The 15,770-nt window shown below is 51.6% G+C and overlaps 6 protein-coding genes across 6 annotated transcripts; 2 read left to right on the top strand and 4 right to left on the bottom strand.

The window, feature by feature from the left end:
• The first annotated feature begins 17 nt into the window (after window positions 1-17).
• BO80DRAFT_234334 (uncharacterized protein) lies at window positions 18-840 on the top strand. The gene has a single exon (XM_025714496.1). The coding sequence runs from the start codon at window positions 235-237 to the stop codon at window positions 682-684; it is 450 nt and encodes a 149-aa protein (XP_025578682.1). The 5' UTR covers window positions 18-234; the 3' UTR covers window positions 685-840.
• A 396-nt stretch (window positions 841-1,236) lies between these two features.
• On the bottom strand, window positions 1,237-3,151 carry BO80DRAFT_432050 (uncharacterized protein; the record flags this gene model as incomplete). Its single annotated transcript, XM_025720776.1, has 5 exons — window positions 1,237-1,556; window positions 1,656-2,210; window positions 2,253-2,589; window positions 2,654-2,998; window positions 3,071-3,151. The coding sequence occupies 5 exons, from the start codon at window positions 3,149-3,151 to the stop codon at window positions 1,237-1,239; spliced, it is 1,638 nt and encodes a 545-aa protein (XP_025578681.1).
• A 490-nt stretch (window positions 3,152-3,641) lies between these two features.
• Window positions 3,642-5,703, bottom strand: BO80DRAFT_491100 (uncharacterized protein; the record flags this gene model as incomplete). Its single annotated transcript, XM_025723678.1, has 5 exons — window positions 3,642-4,813; window positions 4,870-5,073; window positions 5,210-5,253; window positions 5,311-5,554; window positions 5,607-5,703. 5 exons carry the CDS (start codon window positions 5,701-5,703, stop codon window positions 3,867-3,869), a joined length of 1,536 nt encoding a protein of 511 aa, XP_025578680.1. The 3' UTR covers window positions 3,642-3,866.
• Window positions 5,704-7,231: 1,528 nt separating this feature from the next.
• Window positions 7,232-8,639, bottom strand: BO80DRAFT_347569 (RNA-binding protein; the record flags this gene model as incomplete). The annotated part of the gene is made up of 4 exons (XM_025715427.1): window positions 7,232-8,015; window positions 8,073-8,219; window positions 8,273-8,377; window positions 8,434-8,639. 4 exons carry the CDS (start codon window positions 8,637-8,639, stop codon window positions 7,232-7,234), a joined length of 1,242 nt encoding a protein of 413 aa, XP_025578679.1.
• Window positions 8,640-9,329: 690 nt separating this feature from the next.
• Window positions 9,330-10,264, top strand: BO80DRAFT_234285 (uncharacterized protein). The gene has a single exon (XM_025714494.1). It carries the CDS (start codon window positions 9,662-9,664, stop codon window positions 10,175-10,177), a length of 516 nt encoding a protein of 171 aa, XP_025578678.1. The 5' UTR covers window positions 9,330-9,661; the 3' UTR covers window positions 10,178-10,264.
• A 4,332-nt stretch (window positions 10,265-14,596) lies between these two features.
• On the bottom strand, window positions 14,597-15,644 carry BO80DRAFT_347916 (general transcription factor IIH subunit TFB6 family; the record flags this gene model as incomplete). The annotated part of the gene is made up of 2 exons (XM_025715437.1): window positions 14,597-15,123; window positions 15,287-15,644. The coding sequence occupies 2 exons, from the start codon at window positions 15,642-15,644 to the stop codon at window positions 14,597-14,599; spliced, it is 885 nt and encodes a 294-aa protein (XP_025578677.1).
• Window positions 15,645-15,770: the final 126 nt, after the last annotated feature.

Genomic DNA, 15,770 nt, shown 5'->3' with positions numbered 1-15,770 from the left:
AGTGACTAGGCGTTGGTGTATCCGTTTTTGCATATCCCTTCTTTTACGATGCCAACCAGAAGTATCACCCGGCTTCCTATGGGCTTGCCTGCTTGTATTCAAGCCACGTTCCAGTGACCTTGTGTGACTTTGCTTCTACTTCCTTTCCAACACTATTATACTTGATTAATCTGGTGTCTTCCAAATTCCCAAAGGGCCATTGAGTGATGCGTTTCTCTCCCCCTAGCGTTAGCCATGCTCCATTTAATACTCGAGACTACGGAGTACTATTACACAACATGTGTCCCTGGCCAATTCTCTTCCCTTATTCCAATTTCTTTCCTTCATCTTTTCTTTTTCACTCTTCTCAACCCAACTTCATTCAACTTTTGCACCTTGCTCTTCACCCTCTTCTCCGTTGACTTCTTTCTATTACCTTATTTCCTATGTTCTTATCTCTCTTATCGTGTGGCGTTAATCGTCGAGGCTCTAGTCGTTATTGACTCCTCCGGGAATGGTTTCATGAAATCGAGAAAGATACTCACGTTCTTCTCTGTTGTTCTACTTGACTTCTCTTACTCTTACTGCGTATCTGTTAAATCGAACTGCTTCTTTGCGTTCTGTGCCTTATTCTTCTACGTCTTCCATTGCAGTTCTTCCCCCTTTCCCCTTCATATCTCTGCTCTTTCTTTCAAACCAGTCTGAAGACATGGTCTTTGATATCAGTATGGGAACCGGGGCAAAAGCAACTCTGGAGTAGTTTCAATGCCATCCAGCCAGCTGTCTTCTTTCATACATATACAGCTCTGTCTATCCCCTACGACGTCGAATTATAACTAACAGCTCAATTCATTACCTACATTGGTATGTAGTCTTGTGTGTATTGGCTCTCAGCCCTCGTAACCGTGCACAGGATATGTATCATGTATCAAGGCACGCGCCAGCCAATCATGCCTTTCAGACCATCAAACATCATGAGTCCGCAACAAAGCCCATTCCAGATTTCCACCACGTTGAGGATTAGCGGGAAATGCCATGTCGCCCATCTTATCTTGTGCCCAATCCTCGGCTCGCGCATTGAAAGGGGTCAAAGGACAACAGCACAAGGCTGCTAGGCTATGAAAATATCTGTCGAGAGACAGATCAGCACCGATGAAACCAAGTAGACCCTACAGACAGACATGATCGAGACAGGTTCTGAGGTATCAAACCGGATCATGTCGAGTCATATAAGGGCTGCTCATATTCTCGGTAGATTTATCCCATAGCAGCCCGCTTGTTGCCTTTACCCCATTGCTCAATCAGGCGGCGTTCTTCCGCTGCAGCTTCTTCGAGATTGTAGTCTTCTTGGACCAACGTCATTAGATAATCGACCACTTTCTGTGCGCATGCTTCCTCAACAGCGAACTTGGTGCCCTGCATACTGATAATATGGCCAATAGCACCGGCGCGGGTGAGAAAAGGGTCGTTTTTAAAGTATGCCCCCGCGGTGTAGTCTCCCTGTGTCTCAACAAGTCGTCCATCGAGACGATCGACGCGTACTTCGGGATGTTCTAGTTCGAGTAACTCGCAGACCTCTGTTACACGCAGAAGTGCACGACCTTCCCACCAACGGGAAGTGCCATGCATTTATGGTTAGCATAACATGGCAGAGGAATTCAGGGAGTCAGCATTACTTGTGAGCTTGTCGACATAGGACCCTAATGCGCCTATCTGTGTAGCAAGCTGTTGAGGTGTCAATTTCCATCGCTTCTCCTCCTCTTGGACGCGCACGTCCGTTGAGGATAATCTGCAGTTCGTAAGTGGCAATAGATTCGAGTTCCCGGAACCTTCGTTATCGAGTTTTCTCTTTTTGCTTCGCTCTGGCCTTGGGCTATTACTTTCAGGCTTTGCTCGTGTTTTCGACGCAACAGAAAGTCTGCTGTCCGCTTCATGGTTCACGAATCCAGGAAATCTCGGAACATCGGCGAGAAGTTTCTCGTCATGCCTTTTCAGTGTGAAGGGGCCGGGGAAATTGCACGCTTCGCCAGATCCGTGAACCAAGAGCGTTTGGAGAGCCTTATAGGCACTTGTATTTTGGGAAACGTGATCGCTTGCGTAATGATCCATCGGCCCAGTGTAGGTGGCATGGCGGACCTTTACTCCATGGCAATACGCATCTCCTCTTTCGGGCAAGAACTTTGTATATGCCGGGCCAGGGATTCCATTTTGCACACAGTATTCTGCCATAACTTCATTGACATTGGTAGATGTAAGAAAAGGCATCCTCTTACCTCGCAAAAGTTCAATCCAGTCCCAACCAGAAGTGACAGGGCCGTCCTGCTCTTCATCTGGTAATATCCACTCGGGGTATTCGGCTTGCAGCTTTTTCAGCGCAGCCAGGCAAACATCGGCCTTGGCTGCCCTTTGGGAGGGATAGATGTTTGACTTGGTGATTGTAAAACCATACATGGTAAGCTTTACCCCCCACCGAGAGTCCTTAGTGTTGTAAAATTGAAATCTTGGAAGGAGTAGCGCTTGAGTGGCTAAGGCCCCGTAGAAGAAAAGAACCTCATCTTGGCTCAACTTGCACAGTTTGGTAGAGGCAAGGCGCCGAGGACATTTTTGGGACTATATCGCGAGCGTAAGCAAGGCCAGGAACATGAAGTGTCAATCCACATAGTGGCTGCATTACCTTTAGAGATATAAAGTTTGTTTTGGGGAGTGTAGGCGCCCTGGAACTCTCCGGAACAACGCTTTTCGAGGGGGAAGGGGCAAGCAAGACCTTGGAACTGCTCCAATCTCGCGGTTCAACTGCTGGTGAGTTTGGCTGCGGGGGTAAGGAAGGGCGATCAAAGTTCGGCGCCGGATACTCAGCAGCAGGCTGCCCTAGCCCGCTTCCCGAGGCAACGTAGCTGGCGTAGGGAGCATCGTGACTCAGGCCCCGGTAGGGGAATGGATTATAAGCCCAGCGCGTAAATCCGTGTGGTGTGTCTTCCACTTTGATGCTCGGATTGTTGTTAGGGACAGTGGGGGGTGCCTATGCCACGGAATCAGACGGTAAGCCCAAATTTGGTCAGTCTGCTATCGCGTGGCTGCTAGGCACACTCACTGAGCAGGACTGCCAGAGCTGCGGCGCTAGGAAGGAAGTACTCCAGCCAAACACCGATCTCTGATTGTTTGTTCCATCCATGTTGCAGTTTCTGGATCAAAGTCAAGATGAGGGGTGTAGATGAAAGGAGGTTGGAGTTGTCAGGAGTGGGGGGGGGAAAGGAAGAGAGGAAGGGAAGAAGTTGAGAGTTCAGAACAAGGAAGGGACGGGGAAAGCCATGAGCCTGCCTGCCGCCTGCCAGGCCCGGTGGGTGTATTGGTTTACATTCACTTCCGTGCATCAAGAAGTGGGCAAGTGACTGAGCGGGCGTGAACGGGTCTGTGGATTCTGATAGCCATAGTAACGACACTCCCCACCCCATCGAATGCTATGACACAATGGCCTGGCCTGACAAACATGGTTCATCAACATGTCCATACATCTCCGCCCAGAGACTACAGTATTCAATAGGAATGATAGATAAGAGTAACGAGAGTCAACAGCTTAGCCGCTTCATGATCGGAGCCTCCGCCTCGGTGTATCCCCGTACAAACTCTCACGGTCGAGATTAATATAGCAACAAAAGGAACACGGGCAGGAGAATCTGAGGCAGGGGGCGCAAGGAAGAAAGCATCAGGGAACAGGAGACGCCTATCTGAATAACGTAAGAATGCTTCAATCGATCCCAGTGACTTTCAACACCGAGCCTGCAAGCTGAGATCTAGCACCAGGGGAGTAAGCCATCAATTCCAGCTTGTTGGACCTGTAGTCCCGCCACGGACAAAACCTGGGGTGATAAAGGCCACACTATTTCACCCTAGGAAATGGGGGAGCTCTCCCCAAGAACAGAGCTTGTAGATAACTTTCGGTCGGACCTAGTTGGGGTTTCCGTATTCGCGCTCGTACGCACGGCTGGCCTGGAGGGCGTCTGAGGGATCTTCTCGCTCTCTTTAAGCGGTGAAACCCCCAAAGTTTCATTGTCCTTATTCGCTTGGGACATACCCTCCTTTCTGCTCTTGACATGTGGACTAGGGCTAGCATGAATCTTGCTAGTGGTCGTTCCCTCAGCGGTTGTTTCGGAAGGAACGGTGGATTTAGCGCTGGATCCGGATACCTCTCTAGTTCCAGGTAGTGAAACCTCCTTCAGAATTGATGTTCGGCTGCTGCCTTTGGTGTAGGGTGCAGAACGCGCTTCGGCTGCTGCAGAAAGCTTGGTACCCATAGGTAAAGCGGCAGAAGGAGTGTTAGTCGGTGCGGATATACCAAATAGGGTCAGCGGCTTTGGCGGGCTCAGAGCTTCAATCAGTTGTCGGTATGACTCGTCGTCCACGGGGGTTACGATGCTAGGATGTTTGCTGTGTTCATAGCTAATACCCGTCATGCTGGAGATAGCGCGACTACTGCCGGAGCTTGAGACATAATCGGGCATAGGGACATCCTCGCAGGATGATCTCGCACCCCGATGACGTGCAATCGGATCGGTAAAAGGATCTGGCATGCATTGGCTTTGCCACTGGGGAAGAGGCATAGGCATAGGCATCGGCCGCTGCAGATTTCGATAGGCCCATGAATTGCCTGACTGGCTGCTAATTTGGCTCCTGGAAGCTATCATCCGCCCCTGAGCACCCTGTTTAGTAGGCGAATGGGCGTGGGAATCCTCCGGGGCGAGGCTGGGACCGATGCCTGAGTTGTATTTGAAGAGCCGTGGCTCCCGTGTCCACATGGTAGGATTCGGCCAGGCAATATTTGAATGCTCCAGAACCTCTAAAAGCACCCCGGTGAGTATGATTTCATGCAATATTGCCCAAGTATCCACTTACGCAGAGGGGCATGCTGGAAGGCAAATGCGATGATCTCCTTGACTCTCTCAAACGGCGGGTAGCGATGCGGTCGACAGAAGCCCTCAGCGATCACGACTCTGATTCGACCGTACAGCTCGGCTGCATCCCAGTGTCTCTGCTCCAGGATCTCCTGATGGAAGGGCGGGAAACGGAGGTTATCCTGATTGCCACTTTTGTCGACGTCTGGGAGTCTTGCTGTTAGGATATGATTCGTGGAAGAATTGGGGTGAGGACCCATGAGCAACATACAAGAACTCAGATCTAGAAAGAGATGTGTGATTAGCAATATGCCTGAAGCCAAGGAGGACCAAACACTCACCGATAACATGAGGCCAGCCTGATCTCTGGTGGAAGACGCTGCCACTATGACACACAGCCTCAGCCTGTAGCCTTGGATTGAATAACTGAGTAATCACCTACGATACACATAGCCCGTCGATAAAGATCCGCACCTCAAAAAGCACCGCGTCGTCTGGCTGCAGGAGACTTTCCATCAACCGGCTCGGCGTCGGTTTTTGCCAACTATGAACCGACACGCGAAAGGGGGTATTTTGACGCAAGCTCGGGACGAACGTAGTGAGAACTGGCAATTGGCCCACATTACTCTGTGGTAGGGAACAAGATGCCGGGCTGACAAGACCGGGACTATGTAGATACGGCGACTCTGGTATCTTCAGTCAGCACATACGCTCTCTGCTTTGGACTGCCGCACCGACCTTTGTCCTTGGTGACAAAACATTGCGTCTTAAATTCCTGTATGGGCACCTTGGATGATTCAGGGAAGAGAATCACGTCCCAGTCTTCGTACCGCATCCTGGCTTCCCCAAGTACTATCGTCTGCGAGATAAAATGAGGAAAGGAAGAAAGTGGACCCCGGGAGATGGTAAGATACTAAGAGTAAAGAGAACTGATCGGCGTGGGAGGGAAGATCCTAGAAGAGGTATCGCCTCAAGGATGAGAAGGATACAACAGGAGTCGAGGAGGGGACAGGCTCAAGCCTGACTGAGAGGACGGGCGATACCCAACCGTCGCTGCCGCGGAAGGGAGCACCTGCCCCATGGGGGAAGTCTCGAGAGTGTCCCTCATATGGAATAAGATCTTAGGATGAGGTTCCCGCGAGATGCCGGGAGGACGGAAGGCGTGACCCCTATCGCAACGGAGAGACTACTAAGGAGTTTGAAGGAGGAAAGAAGTCGAACACGCAGACCTGGCGACATGCGCCCAATTCAGATTGCTAGGCATCTACCAAGTCCCATGTACATGAACGGCGAGCAGATAGAAGCGAGCAGCTCGAAAGTTCGCGCTCTCGATCACGGTGAACAGAAGACAAGGAGGCCCCGAGGTAACAGGCAAGGGCCGGAAAGGAACACGGAGCTCACTGCAGAGCGAAGGGGGAATCATCCGTAAGAGACAACGTGAAAATGACATGCCAATATATGATGCCGGAGAAGCCCACCGCGGCCAGACAAAGGAAACAACCCAACTTACGAACGCCCCAACCTTGTCACAACAGGATGCCGCCATCAGTGCCGATAAGACATGTAGAGTGGAAGGGGGCCAACCCCCTGCCAGTAACTACAGATTAAACGAAGAGACAGACGCACCAAGAACTGGTCCGAGCCGGGATGATGACGCCTCGCAGGATTCAGCAGCGACAGGAGAGGCGAAGAATCAAAGTCACTAGGACAGCCGCGGAATACGCCAGACTCAAGACGGGGGACCAGCAAGGGAAAGGATCGAACGAGCGGGAAAGCACTGTGCTCCATAATAGACTGAATTGAGAAATAAGAAGGCGAGGAAAACGTGTTGTACAGGCCGCCGGTCTAGCAAAAAGCATGACGTAACATCCTCAGAACGAAACATGATTCGATTGGATTGCTTCATGAGAAAGGACTTCAGAAGATGAACTTTTCGCAGAAAGCCTGCCCAGGGAATAAGAGGGAAACCGACGCGCAATTCAACAATTCCGATTGCCGTCATACGCATAATAACATAGACCTAGGGCCACAGGACGTGAGGAGAATGTAAAGGGGAACATGGGGTAACTGGAGAAACGTGCAACATATGGATTGAGGGTTAGAGGGAAGGGGGGGGGGAGGTAACAGAAGAAAGATAAACGTGGTGGAATAGGGATGAAATCAGAGCTCAAATCTGGCTAAAAATGGAAGCGCTCGCATATGAAGTACGTCGCAGAGGAGGAAATGCCCATCCAGAGCTATAGAGGGTAACTTTCGCGGAGATAATAGCAGACTTATAACACAAAAGACCCATCGTGAAATGACAAAACTCCTGCTGGTTCTTTCAAACTAAAACGGAAAGTTCTTTTACTAAACCAGGGGCGTTAGTGGGATTCACGACGGCCGGGACGGAGACTAACAGGGGAACCAACCTTCATAGGAGCAAAGCCGCCGTACTGGTGAGCCGGGGGCATGCCCATCGAGGGGTACATGGGAGGCGGGGGAGGAGCAGGACGGTAAGGGCTGCCAGCAGGGCCAGAGTTGTTCTGAGAGCGACCCCAGCTCAGACGCACACGCGAGTTACCGATGGGGTATCCCTGCATCTGGTTGATGGCCATTTCAGCCGCATGGCGCTGGACGAACTGAACGAAGCCGCAACCCTTTCCAGGGGGGATCTTGACGTAGGTGATTTCGCCGAATCCTTGGAAGAAAGAGCGGAGTTCATCCTCGGTGACGTAGCCAGAAAGACCACCAACAAAGACGGTAGTGTTGTTGGGATCGGTGAACTGGTTCATGGGCTGAGGGGCACCGTAGAAGCCCATGGGAGGAGCGCCCATGGGAGGGTACATGCCCGCGGGGCCGGGCATGCCCATGGCACCGGGGACAACACCGGGGCCCTTGTTCTTGGGGGTCGCGGTGGAGATGCGCATGGGCCGGTTGCCACAGTAGACGCCCTGCATCTCGCTCAAAGCCCGCTGCTGGTCGTTCTCATCGGAGAAACGGACGAAACCGTAACCACGGGACATGCCGCTGATGGGGTCGGTCATGATCTTGGCGGACTTGCAGGAGGGGAAGCGGCTCTGGAAGAGGGACACGAGGACGTATTCGTTGACCTCAGGACCAAGGTCGCCGACAAAGATGGAGTACTCGGGGCCACGGTCATCGCGGCTACCGGGAAAGCGTCAGCTAATGCCTCGAGATGAGTGTGGGGATGTTGTGCCTTACCTGCGGTCAGCAAGACCACCACCAGTAGCCCAGTTGAGCTTGAACAGGCGGTTGGTGTTGGGCATAGGGGTGCCGTTCAGAGAAAGAGCCTTGGCGGCAGCAGCAGGGGACGCGAAGTCGACGAAGCAGTAGCCGGCGTTGCTCCTACTACCAACATTAGGATCGCCTTCCGACTGAAGTCTGCATTATTGTGTACTCACCCAGAGAACTTGTCGCGGATCATCTTAACGTTGACCTGCTCACCCATTTGGAACCAGAGGTTACGAACGAAGTTCTCATCAATCCAAGGCTCAAGTTCACCCATCCTAGAGTCAATAGTCAGAGACTGCTCGGGCGGAGACATTAGGATGGTCTAGCGTACCAGAGGGTGGTCTTTCCCTCGTTGGCCTGCTGGGGGACAGCAGCAGCCGTGGGCTCGCCGGGAGCAGGACCCTGGAAGGGGGCGGTGGTAGGGTCAGCCTGTCCGGTCATAGTGGTGTCCGCAGTAGCAGGAGCACCAGGGGCAGCGGCGGCGGCGTCAGCAGCAGGGTGCTGGTTCTGGAACGATTCAAAGTTTTGGAAAGACATATTGACGTAAATAATTGGACTTTCGTAATAATAACTGCGATAACGGTATCTGGTTTGCGAGGTGCAAGAGTTAGCAAATAAAGATTCCTAGGATGGACTGCGGAGTGCTGCCCATCATCTCTGAAAGATTCTGGACCATTCGGAATTGCGCATACCTTAGTGCAGGTAAAAGAGCAGAAACCCAAGCAAACAAACTTTTCTATACCGAAAGAGGCCCGTGCGAATGGGGTTTCGTTGGCGTCGTCAAGGAAAGAAGAGCGTACGATCGTTCAGACTCGGAAATGATTCAGAAATGCTATCACTTCCTGGGAGACGAAATTAGTACGAGATAGCAGGTTTGAGGGACGACCGCCCGGGGATGAAGAAAATCAAGGCCAAATCAAGCGGAGCGGCAAAGAAGCACAGAAAAAGGCAGGATCAAGGGGAAAAAAAAGGCGCCCGGTCGACAAGTACGCAGCACCTCAGACAGAAGGCATTGGCGTGAAATGGGTGTGAAAACAGACGATTGAATACTAGGCGAGAGGTCCTCTCAGAAGGCAGTGCTGGGAGAAGTGGTTGAATGGACGTATCGGTGAAAGTTGGGACAGGACGTGAAGATGGGTTCAGCCTCGACTGCAGGTCCCGCCCCGTCAGGTGCCAAGACTGAAGGTTCCTCGGGTGGTCGCAATGGGATAGCCGGAAAGGTGCATATTCCATCAAGTGAATTCGATTCAAAACCGGGAAGAGAATTGAAATTGAGCTGACAATGCGTGAATGGCCAGAGATAGGCCTTGTCACCACATCATGGCCGCGTTCGTCGAAGATGCTACCAGAGTCGTCCGCCCGCTCCGGTTGCGACCGAGCCGATCGATCCACCCAAGTCTTCAACGGACCTGCAACACACAAGCCATGTAACAGCCGGGTCGAGGATTCAACAAGTAGGACCGAGGCGCAGGAGTAGCCATGGAAGAACTATCGGTCGAGCGACCGTTCGAACCTCATCGTGCAATGGATCAAGGCGAGGAAGCGTAATCGTATGGCGCATGATGGTCGGTGACAGACCGTGCCGGGCGAGGATGGAAAGCCATTTCGACCACCCGGATGCAGAGCGACCAGGAGATATCGTTTCCCAGGGCCGACAATTTAACCAACGGCGCCTCGAACGGTTGAATCCCATAAGTCTGATCGCACAGGAAGGGATGATGAACCGAGACAGTGGCCGGCAACTCCCGCGCAACCACACACGGCCGGAAAAGGCAAAAAAGGGAAAAACAAAAAGAAAGTATCGTACGAGTCGAGGCGATCGAACAGAAAAAGAAAAGAAAGTGACAACTTACCAGGCAATGTCAAAACGCTACCTAGGAATCTGCTGGGGGGGGGGGATGAGAAGCGATGTGTTCGTTGGGGTAGCGCAAAATGAAGTATGCGTTAGACCAGGACGTCAGAGAAATCAGGAACTGGAGAATCGAGATAACTCCGGCGAGGTGGAGAAGAATAAGAACAGCAGAAAAAGAGAGGAAAAGGCACAAAGAAGAGTTACAGAACTATCCGCAAACTAACTCCGTCTTTTCCGACAAGAACAAGGGAACGGTGGAAGGACTGAAGGAGAGGGGGATATAACAGGACGACAGAAGAGAGGAAAGCGAGGAGGGGTAGAAGAAAGAGTATTCTTCAGGATGGAGGGGAGAAAGGGAAGGGAAGGGAAAGGAAACGAGGAAGAATGGCTACGACGTACTAGGTACTGCTAGGGCAGACCAGGGACGGGAGAAGCAGAATCGTTAGACGAACAAACGAAATAGTTAATAATAATAATAATGAATAATCAGCACACAAGCAGCAAGCAAGCCAGCCAGCAGGAGCACCAGTACCAGCACCAGCAGCAGGTCCTGCTGCTTGCTGCTGCGACTGTGACGGAGGAGATGAGGGGCGGGCGCAGCGCGCTGCCAGCTGGGTGGGACGAAAGTTTGCCGACTAGGAAAAGGCTCTTTTTTTCAGGCCTTTTTTTTAAATTATTATTTCTTTCATTTACTGAATGCATGTTTATTCTGTTCTTGCTTTTTTTTTTTTTCACCTTCCCCGTGTGATTTTCTTTTTCGTTTTCCACCCACTCTCCCTCTCGTAGTCTAACCAACCATCTGACTGGCTCAGCAGCAGAGCGAAATCCAGATCTACAAGGCCCGGTTCTCTGGTGAGATCGGGTGGTCTTACCGGGATAGTACAGCCTGGACTCAGTATCGGTATTGTCTTGTATTCAACATAAAGGCTGGCTTGGATTGTCTGTCGGGTGTACAACCTTACTGGGTGTATGTTTTAGATCGCGATCCAGATATGGAATACAGGGTAACAGAGGTTAGTCTTATCTTACCTCTGCTGGAATTTCCTCCTGCTCCAGACTACATCCCTCCAGCTACTAGTACAGGCACGGGTCGATATACCTCAACGGATACCTGCCTACCGTGCTGCTGCGAACGACCCAATACAGGTATCGCAGGTATATACATAGTACGTAGTACATGCAGTGGACACATCCACCACCCCAACCCAACCAAACACCCTGGGACCAGATGACTGCTGCATCCTGCGGGTTTGCAGCCTGACATGATCCTTATTTCCATCGCATGCAATATTCTTTGTACTATCCTTTGGTAGCTGGATGGGCCCAGATAATAAAGTCTGCCGCTTCTTTTTCTTACTTCCCCTTTGCTGTGTGCATCGTGTCGAACTGCTCGGCTGCTGGATTGAAGGTTCCGAGAACTTGGAAATTCGTGAAGCTTAAAAGCCGCCCGGGGCCTACTGTACCTAGGTACGCATGCCTTTGGTTTTTCCAAGCCAGAGTACAGAGTATATCACGATCCGATTGAGCTCTCCAGTTATGTAGGGAGGGAGAAGACCAGCAGCAGCATGTGCACAGTACTATATCCATCGACCTCCCAGGAGGGCGGGAAAACGAGGGTCTTTATCCGCAAGCACATCGTCATCAGGTAAGGGGGACCAGGTAATGGAGTTCCCATTCATAGGAGGGGAGGGTGGTGGCCGTAACATTAATACCTGGCCAATCGGCCATGTCAAGTGAACAAGGGGCGGGCAGATTGGGATGGAGGATGATGACAGGACAATCATAACCCGAATTGACCTGTACCTACATAGGGAGGAGCTCAGGATTCATAAATATGGCCGAATGGCTGCACGGAATCTGCAAGGACCTGAGCGATGCACCTGCAGAGAGCAGGACGGCCAGAGTCGTTGAGGTCTTTTCCCTTCCCGTCCTCGCGCGGTGACTCGTCGGGTTCCATTCTCGTCCCATGGCCCATGGGCCCTTATCGTCATAGGCGTGTCCCGGTCATTCGTAGATCGGTTGCCGTTTGCAGCCACTTCAGCCCTCATTGTTCAGATGGATCGTCCCTGCCCTACTGGCCGACCGAGCGGCTGAATGGCAGAGCTGAAATAGCGGTCTTTTCTCTCTTTTAACAGCGAATCGCCCGAGATGCCAGCCCAAAAGACAACCGGCAAAAAAAAAAAATTAAAAAAAAAAAAAAAATAAAAATATGGCAGCGCCTGGACTGTGGAAAAGTTCAATGAAAGGAAAATGGCCCCCACCAATGCGCCCCAGACCCATGGATCGTGGAGCAGCTAGCCTGCTCTGTGTATGACGGAGGCCTAATCGGGTTTTCAGGACATTCGAGAAACAGAACGTCCATGTGGGAGTGGATGGTGCTATACACTGAAGAAATCCATTGTGGTCGGGTGAGTAGTATATTAATTGGAGCAACCCATGAGGGATTACTTCACCGTGCCACTGGCTGTGGTTCACGTTAATAATAGATAGTGGCCGTCCGGGATGGTCCAAGCAACCATACTAAGGATAATAAGCGGCATTCCAAACACCATGATTCAACCACCGTGCCTGCCATTGGAGGGTAAGCAATCGCCATCGATTCCCTTCGATTCAGTGATTCACAGTCTAAGAATTCTGCTCCAAGGTTGTGTGTGTGTATGTGTGGATTCGCTGCGATTATTAAAAGAAAATGGAGCCTCCGGAGGGCAAGTGTAGACCCTCCTCAGTTGAGGAATGAAAGTCAAGAGCAAGAAGGTCCCCGGGCACCGTCCATGTGAGGCGACTCCACTGGGGGCAGCTCGAACCATGGAATTGAGGTCCATGTGGTGCCCATTGGTCGGGATCCGGGCACCGGGCGACTCGTAATTTTGGCTGGCGGGCTGTCATTGGTATTACCACGATGGTAAGGTACTTACTGCTACCCTGTACGGAGGACTAGTATGTACTAAGTACTATGTACTAATGCTACTAAAGTACCCAGCTTTGGGATCCTTGCTACGGGCGCCAGTAAGGATCCAATCTGATGCACGGCGGGTTCTGGAATTCCCACGAGTGTCTGAGACAGAATTCATCAGCCTCGTGAACTTTGAAGGGGGTTGGTTCGCTGTCCTTGGTCTTGCTAATTGCTGGTAGTTGCTACTAGCTGCTAGTCTGTTTCAATTGCATCCTCTGTCTAAAGCATCTATTCTCTCTGTACGGAGTACGGAAGTACCCCCGGACGCGCACACGCGACGCGATCGCCTTGCAGGATCCGAGTGGTGATTAATAACTTTACCTACTCGGGGAACCAGTCAGCAGGCGAGCTGGCCAGAATACGAGCGTCATCACTCTTTGTATCTGGCCAATTTGCGTCGAGAAATCTGGAGAGAACGATCGGCCAAGGACGACGTTGGCCACCCACCCCATGGGTGATGAGAACTGGGCAAAGCTCTGGCATGAGCAAGGGAGATCCGATGATTCCTACTTCATACTTCCTTTGAATCCAGGGCCATCGTGAACAATGAGCAAATTTAATTTCCCGGGAAATACTATCTCAGATTGAATCGATCGACTATCTACCAGGAATAAGGCTGCCTAGTGCCTTGCTAGCTTTGACCACCCTTACTTCCGACCACAGTATACTGTTGATTTAGTACTCCGTACGGAGTATATCAAAGCGAGAGGGTCCCCTTCATTTCATTCAGCACATTTTTGCGATGCAAGAGACTCAACCACCACATACATACATACATACATACATACATAGTATGTGCACTGTGCGGATACTGGGTTACACTTACCATGCCGCCGTAAGCAGACCGTCCCTTGCAGATTTCCATCCTCTCTCGCTCGCTCGCTCGCTCGCTCCTTACACCTTAGCCGTTATGGATGCATGCATATGAACGGTTTTCTACCACCAGTTCGCAGGCTTATTACATAGACGGTATTGGGCATTCCTGCCAGAAGTACTCCGTACTTTCGCTATAAGTACCTTCTCTCTGGACTGCATGCAAAGCGAAGCCCAAGGAATGATATCCTAGCACTGTCTAGGTAGATAGGTTGAGTTGATGGTCGATGCGGAACCATGGATCTGCTTCTCGATACCAGACATGAGTCTGGGAAGGAGAACTCATACCACCCACTGTCTCCAAGATCCAGGGGTGTTTGGTAATTAATCCATGGCTGATGAAACCATGATGAACTGGGATATCTCATGCATTCCACGCTTATCGTCGTCTGTCTATATCAATGGGTTGAAGCACCATGAAGTACCCACTGTTGCAAGGAATTGTCACAGACTCTCACCAAGACCATCTCTCCACTCGTGACTGATCCGGACCCTCCGAGGCGTCACCAGTCACCATGGCTTCTCTGGTTCGCGTCAGCCCACTCACTTATTGGGAACGCGGCAGCACGCTTGCAATCCCTGCTAGCTGATTAATGTGGCCATTGTTGGGACCGGAAATCCGGATGGTCTCACCAGGTGAGTCTAGACTGCATGGACAAGATACCGGACGGCATTTGCGGGAGCAGAGAAGAGTGATTGCCGAGCACCAGTACAACACCAGACATCCCACCCAATATCGATACAGTAGATACCATGATTCACCCCCCCAAACGCCCTAAACACCAAAAGAAAGCGATGCCGTGCAACATACCCTTATCAAGTCTCATCCTCATCCTCACCCTCCAATTCCACTTCTACTTCCAAATTCTCACCATCACACATAGTCTCCTCATTCTCTCCCGCCGCCATATCATCATCACAAAACTCCCCAACCTTCGCCAACTCATCCCCCAACAACTGCATAGTCCTCTCGTAGACCCTAGCCGTCTGCATCTCCCATTTCCCAGCCGCAGGATACTCCTCGATACCCAGCACATCCTCCATCTCATCCTCATCCTCATCCTCCTCCTCATCTCCACCATTCTCCCTCTCCCTCTCCCTCGCCTCAACCACCACCACCCTCCCCGACTCCGCAATACTCTTAATCCTCACCTTCTCCGTCATCGAAACCACACTTCCCCTCCCATCATCTCCCTCCCCCTCCCCCTCCCCCAAAAGCGCCGCAAAAACCTCATCCAACTTCCCCAATACCCGAAACGTAGCGGCCGCGGAGAACGGATACTCGGCGAGATAGGAATTAACCTGTACGGCCAAGGAAATCAAGTAGGGGATTTGAAGTGATGCTGTTTGATCCTTGCTCGTTAGCCTAGTTCAGTCAAGCCCAGTCCTTCCCCGTCAAACTTCCACATAACACACCCACACACCCACCCACCTACTCTCACACAAAACTCCCAACCCATAAGAAGAAAAGAAAAAAAGAAGAAAGAAGAGAAAAGAGAAACATACGCGTCCCACTAACCCACAACACATCCACGACAGCCTCCAAATCCCTCCCTAATTCCTCAAAGCTCTCATACCCGCGTTCCGAGTCCGGGAGATTCGGATCCGCAAACGCTTTGCTGAATTTCTTCGCGTGCCGACGCGCGATACGTAGGAGAGTACTATCCACGTAGTTGATCACTGTTGCTTCTTTGGCAGAGCCTGGGCGGAGAGGATGGGAGCGGGGCTGGGGGAGGAGGGAGGGTGCGTTGCTGCTGTTGCTGTTGCTGGGGGCGGTGGTGGTGGTGGTGGAGGGCGCGGGGGAGGTGAGAAAGCCGCCGCCGCTGTCGCTGCTGTCTCTGATGTTGCTGGTGGTTGAGGTCATTGTGGTTTTGGTGGATAGCTGTGGGAGCTGGGAGGGGCTTGCGATGGTGGGGTTTAGGATACACTGGTTTGGTGGTGGGGTTGGTGTGATACTGTGTGTTGGAGGGCGGTGGGTAAGAGGTAGATT

This window comes from Aspergillus ibericus (genome assembly GCF_003184845.1).
Source record: "Aspergillus ibericus CBS 121593 unplaced genomic scaffold BO80scaffold_6, whole genome shotgun sequence".
Classification (NCBI taxonomy): Eukaryota; Fungi; Ascomycota; class Eurotiomycetes; order Eurotiales; family Aspergillaceae; genus Aspergillus; species Aspergillus ibericus.
This window is presented reverse-complemented; position numbering and strand designations above follow the sequence as displayed.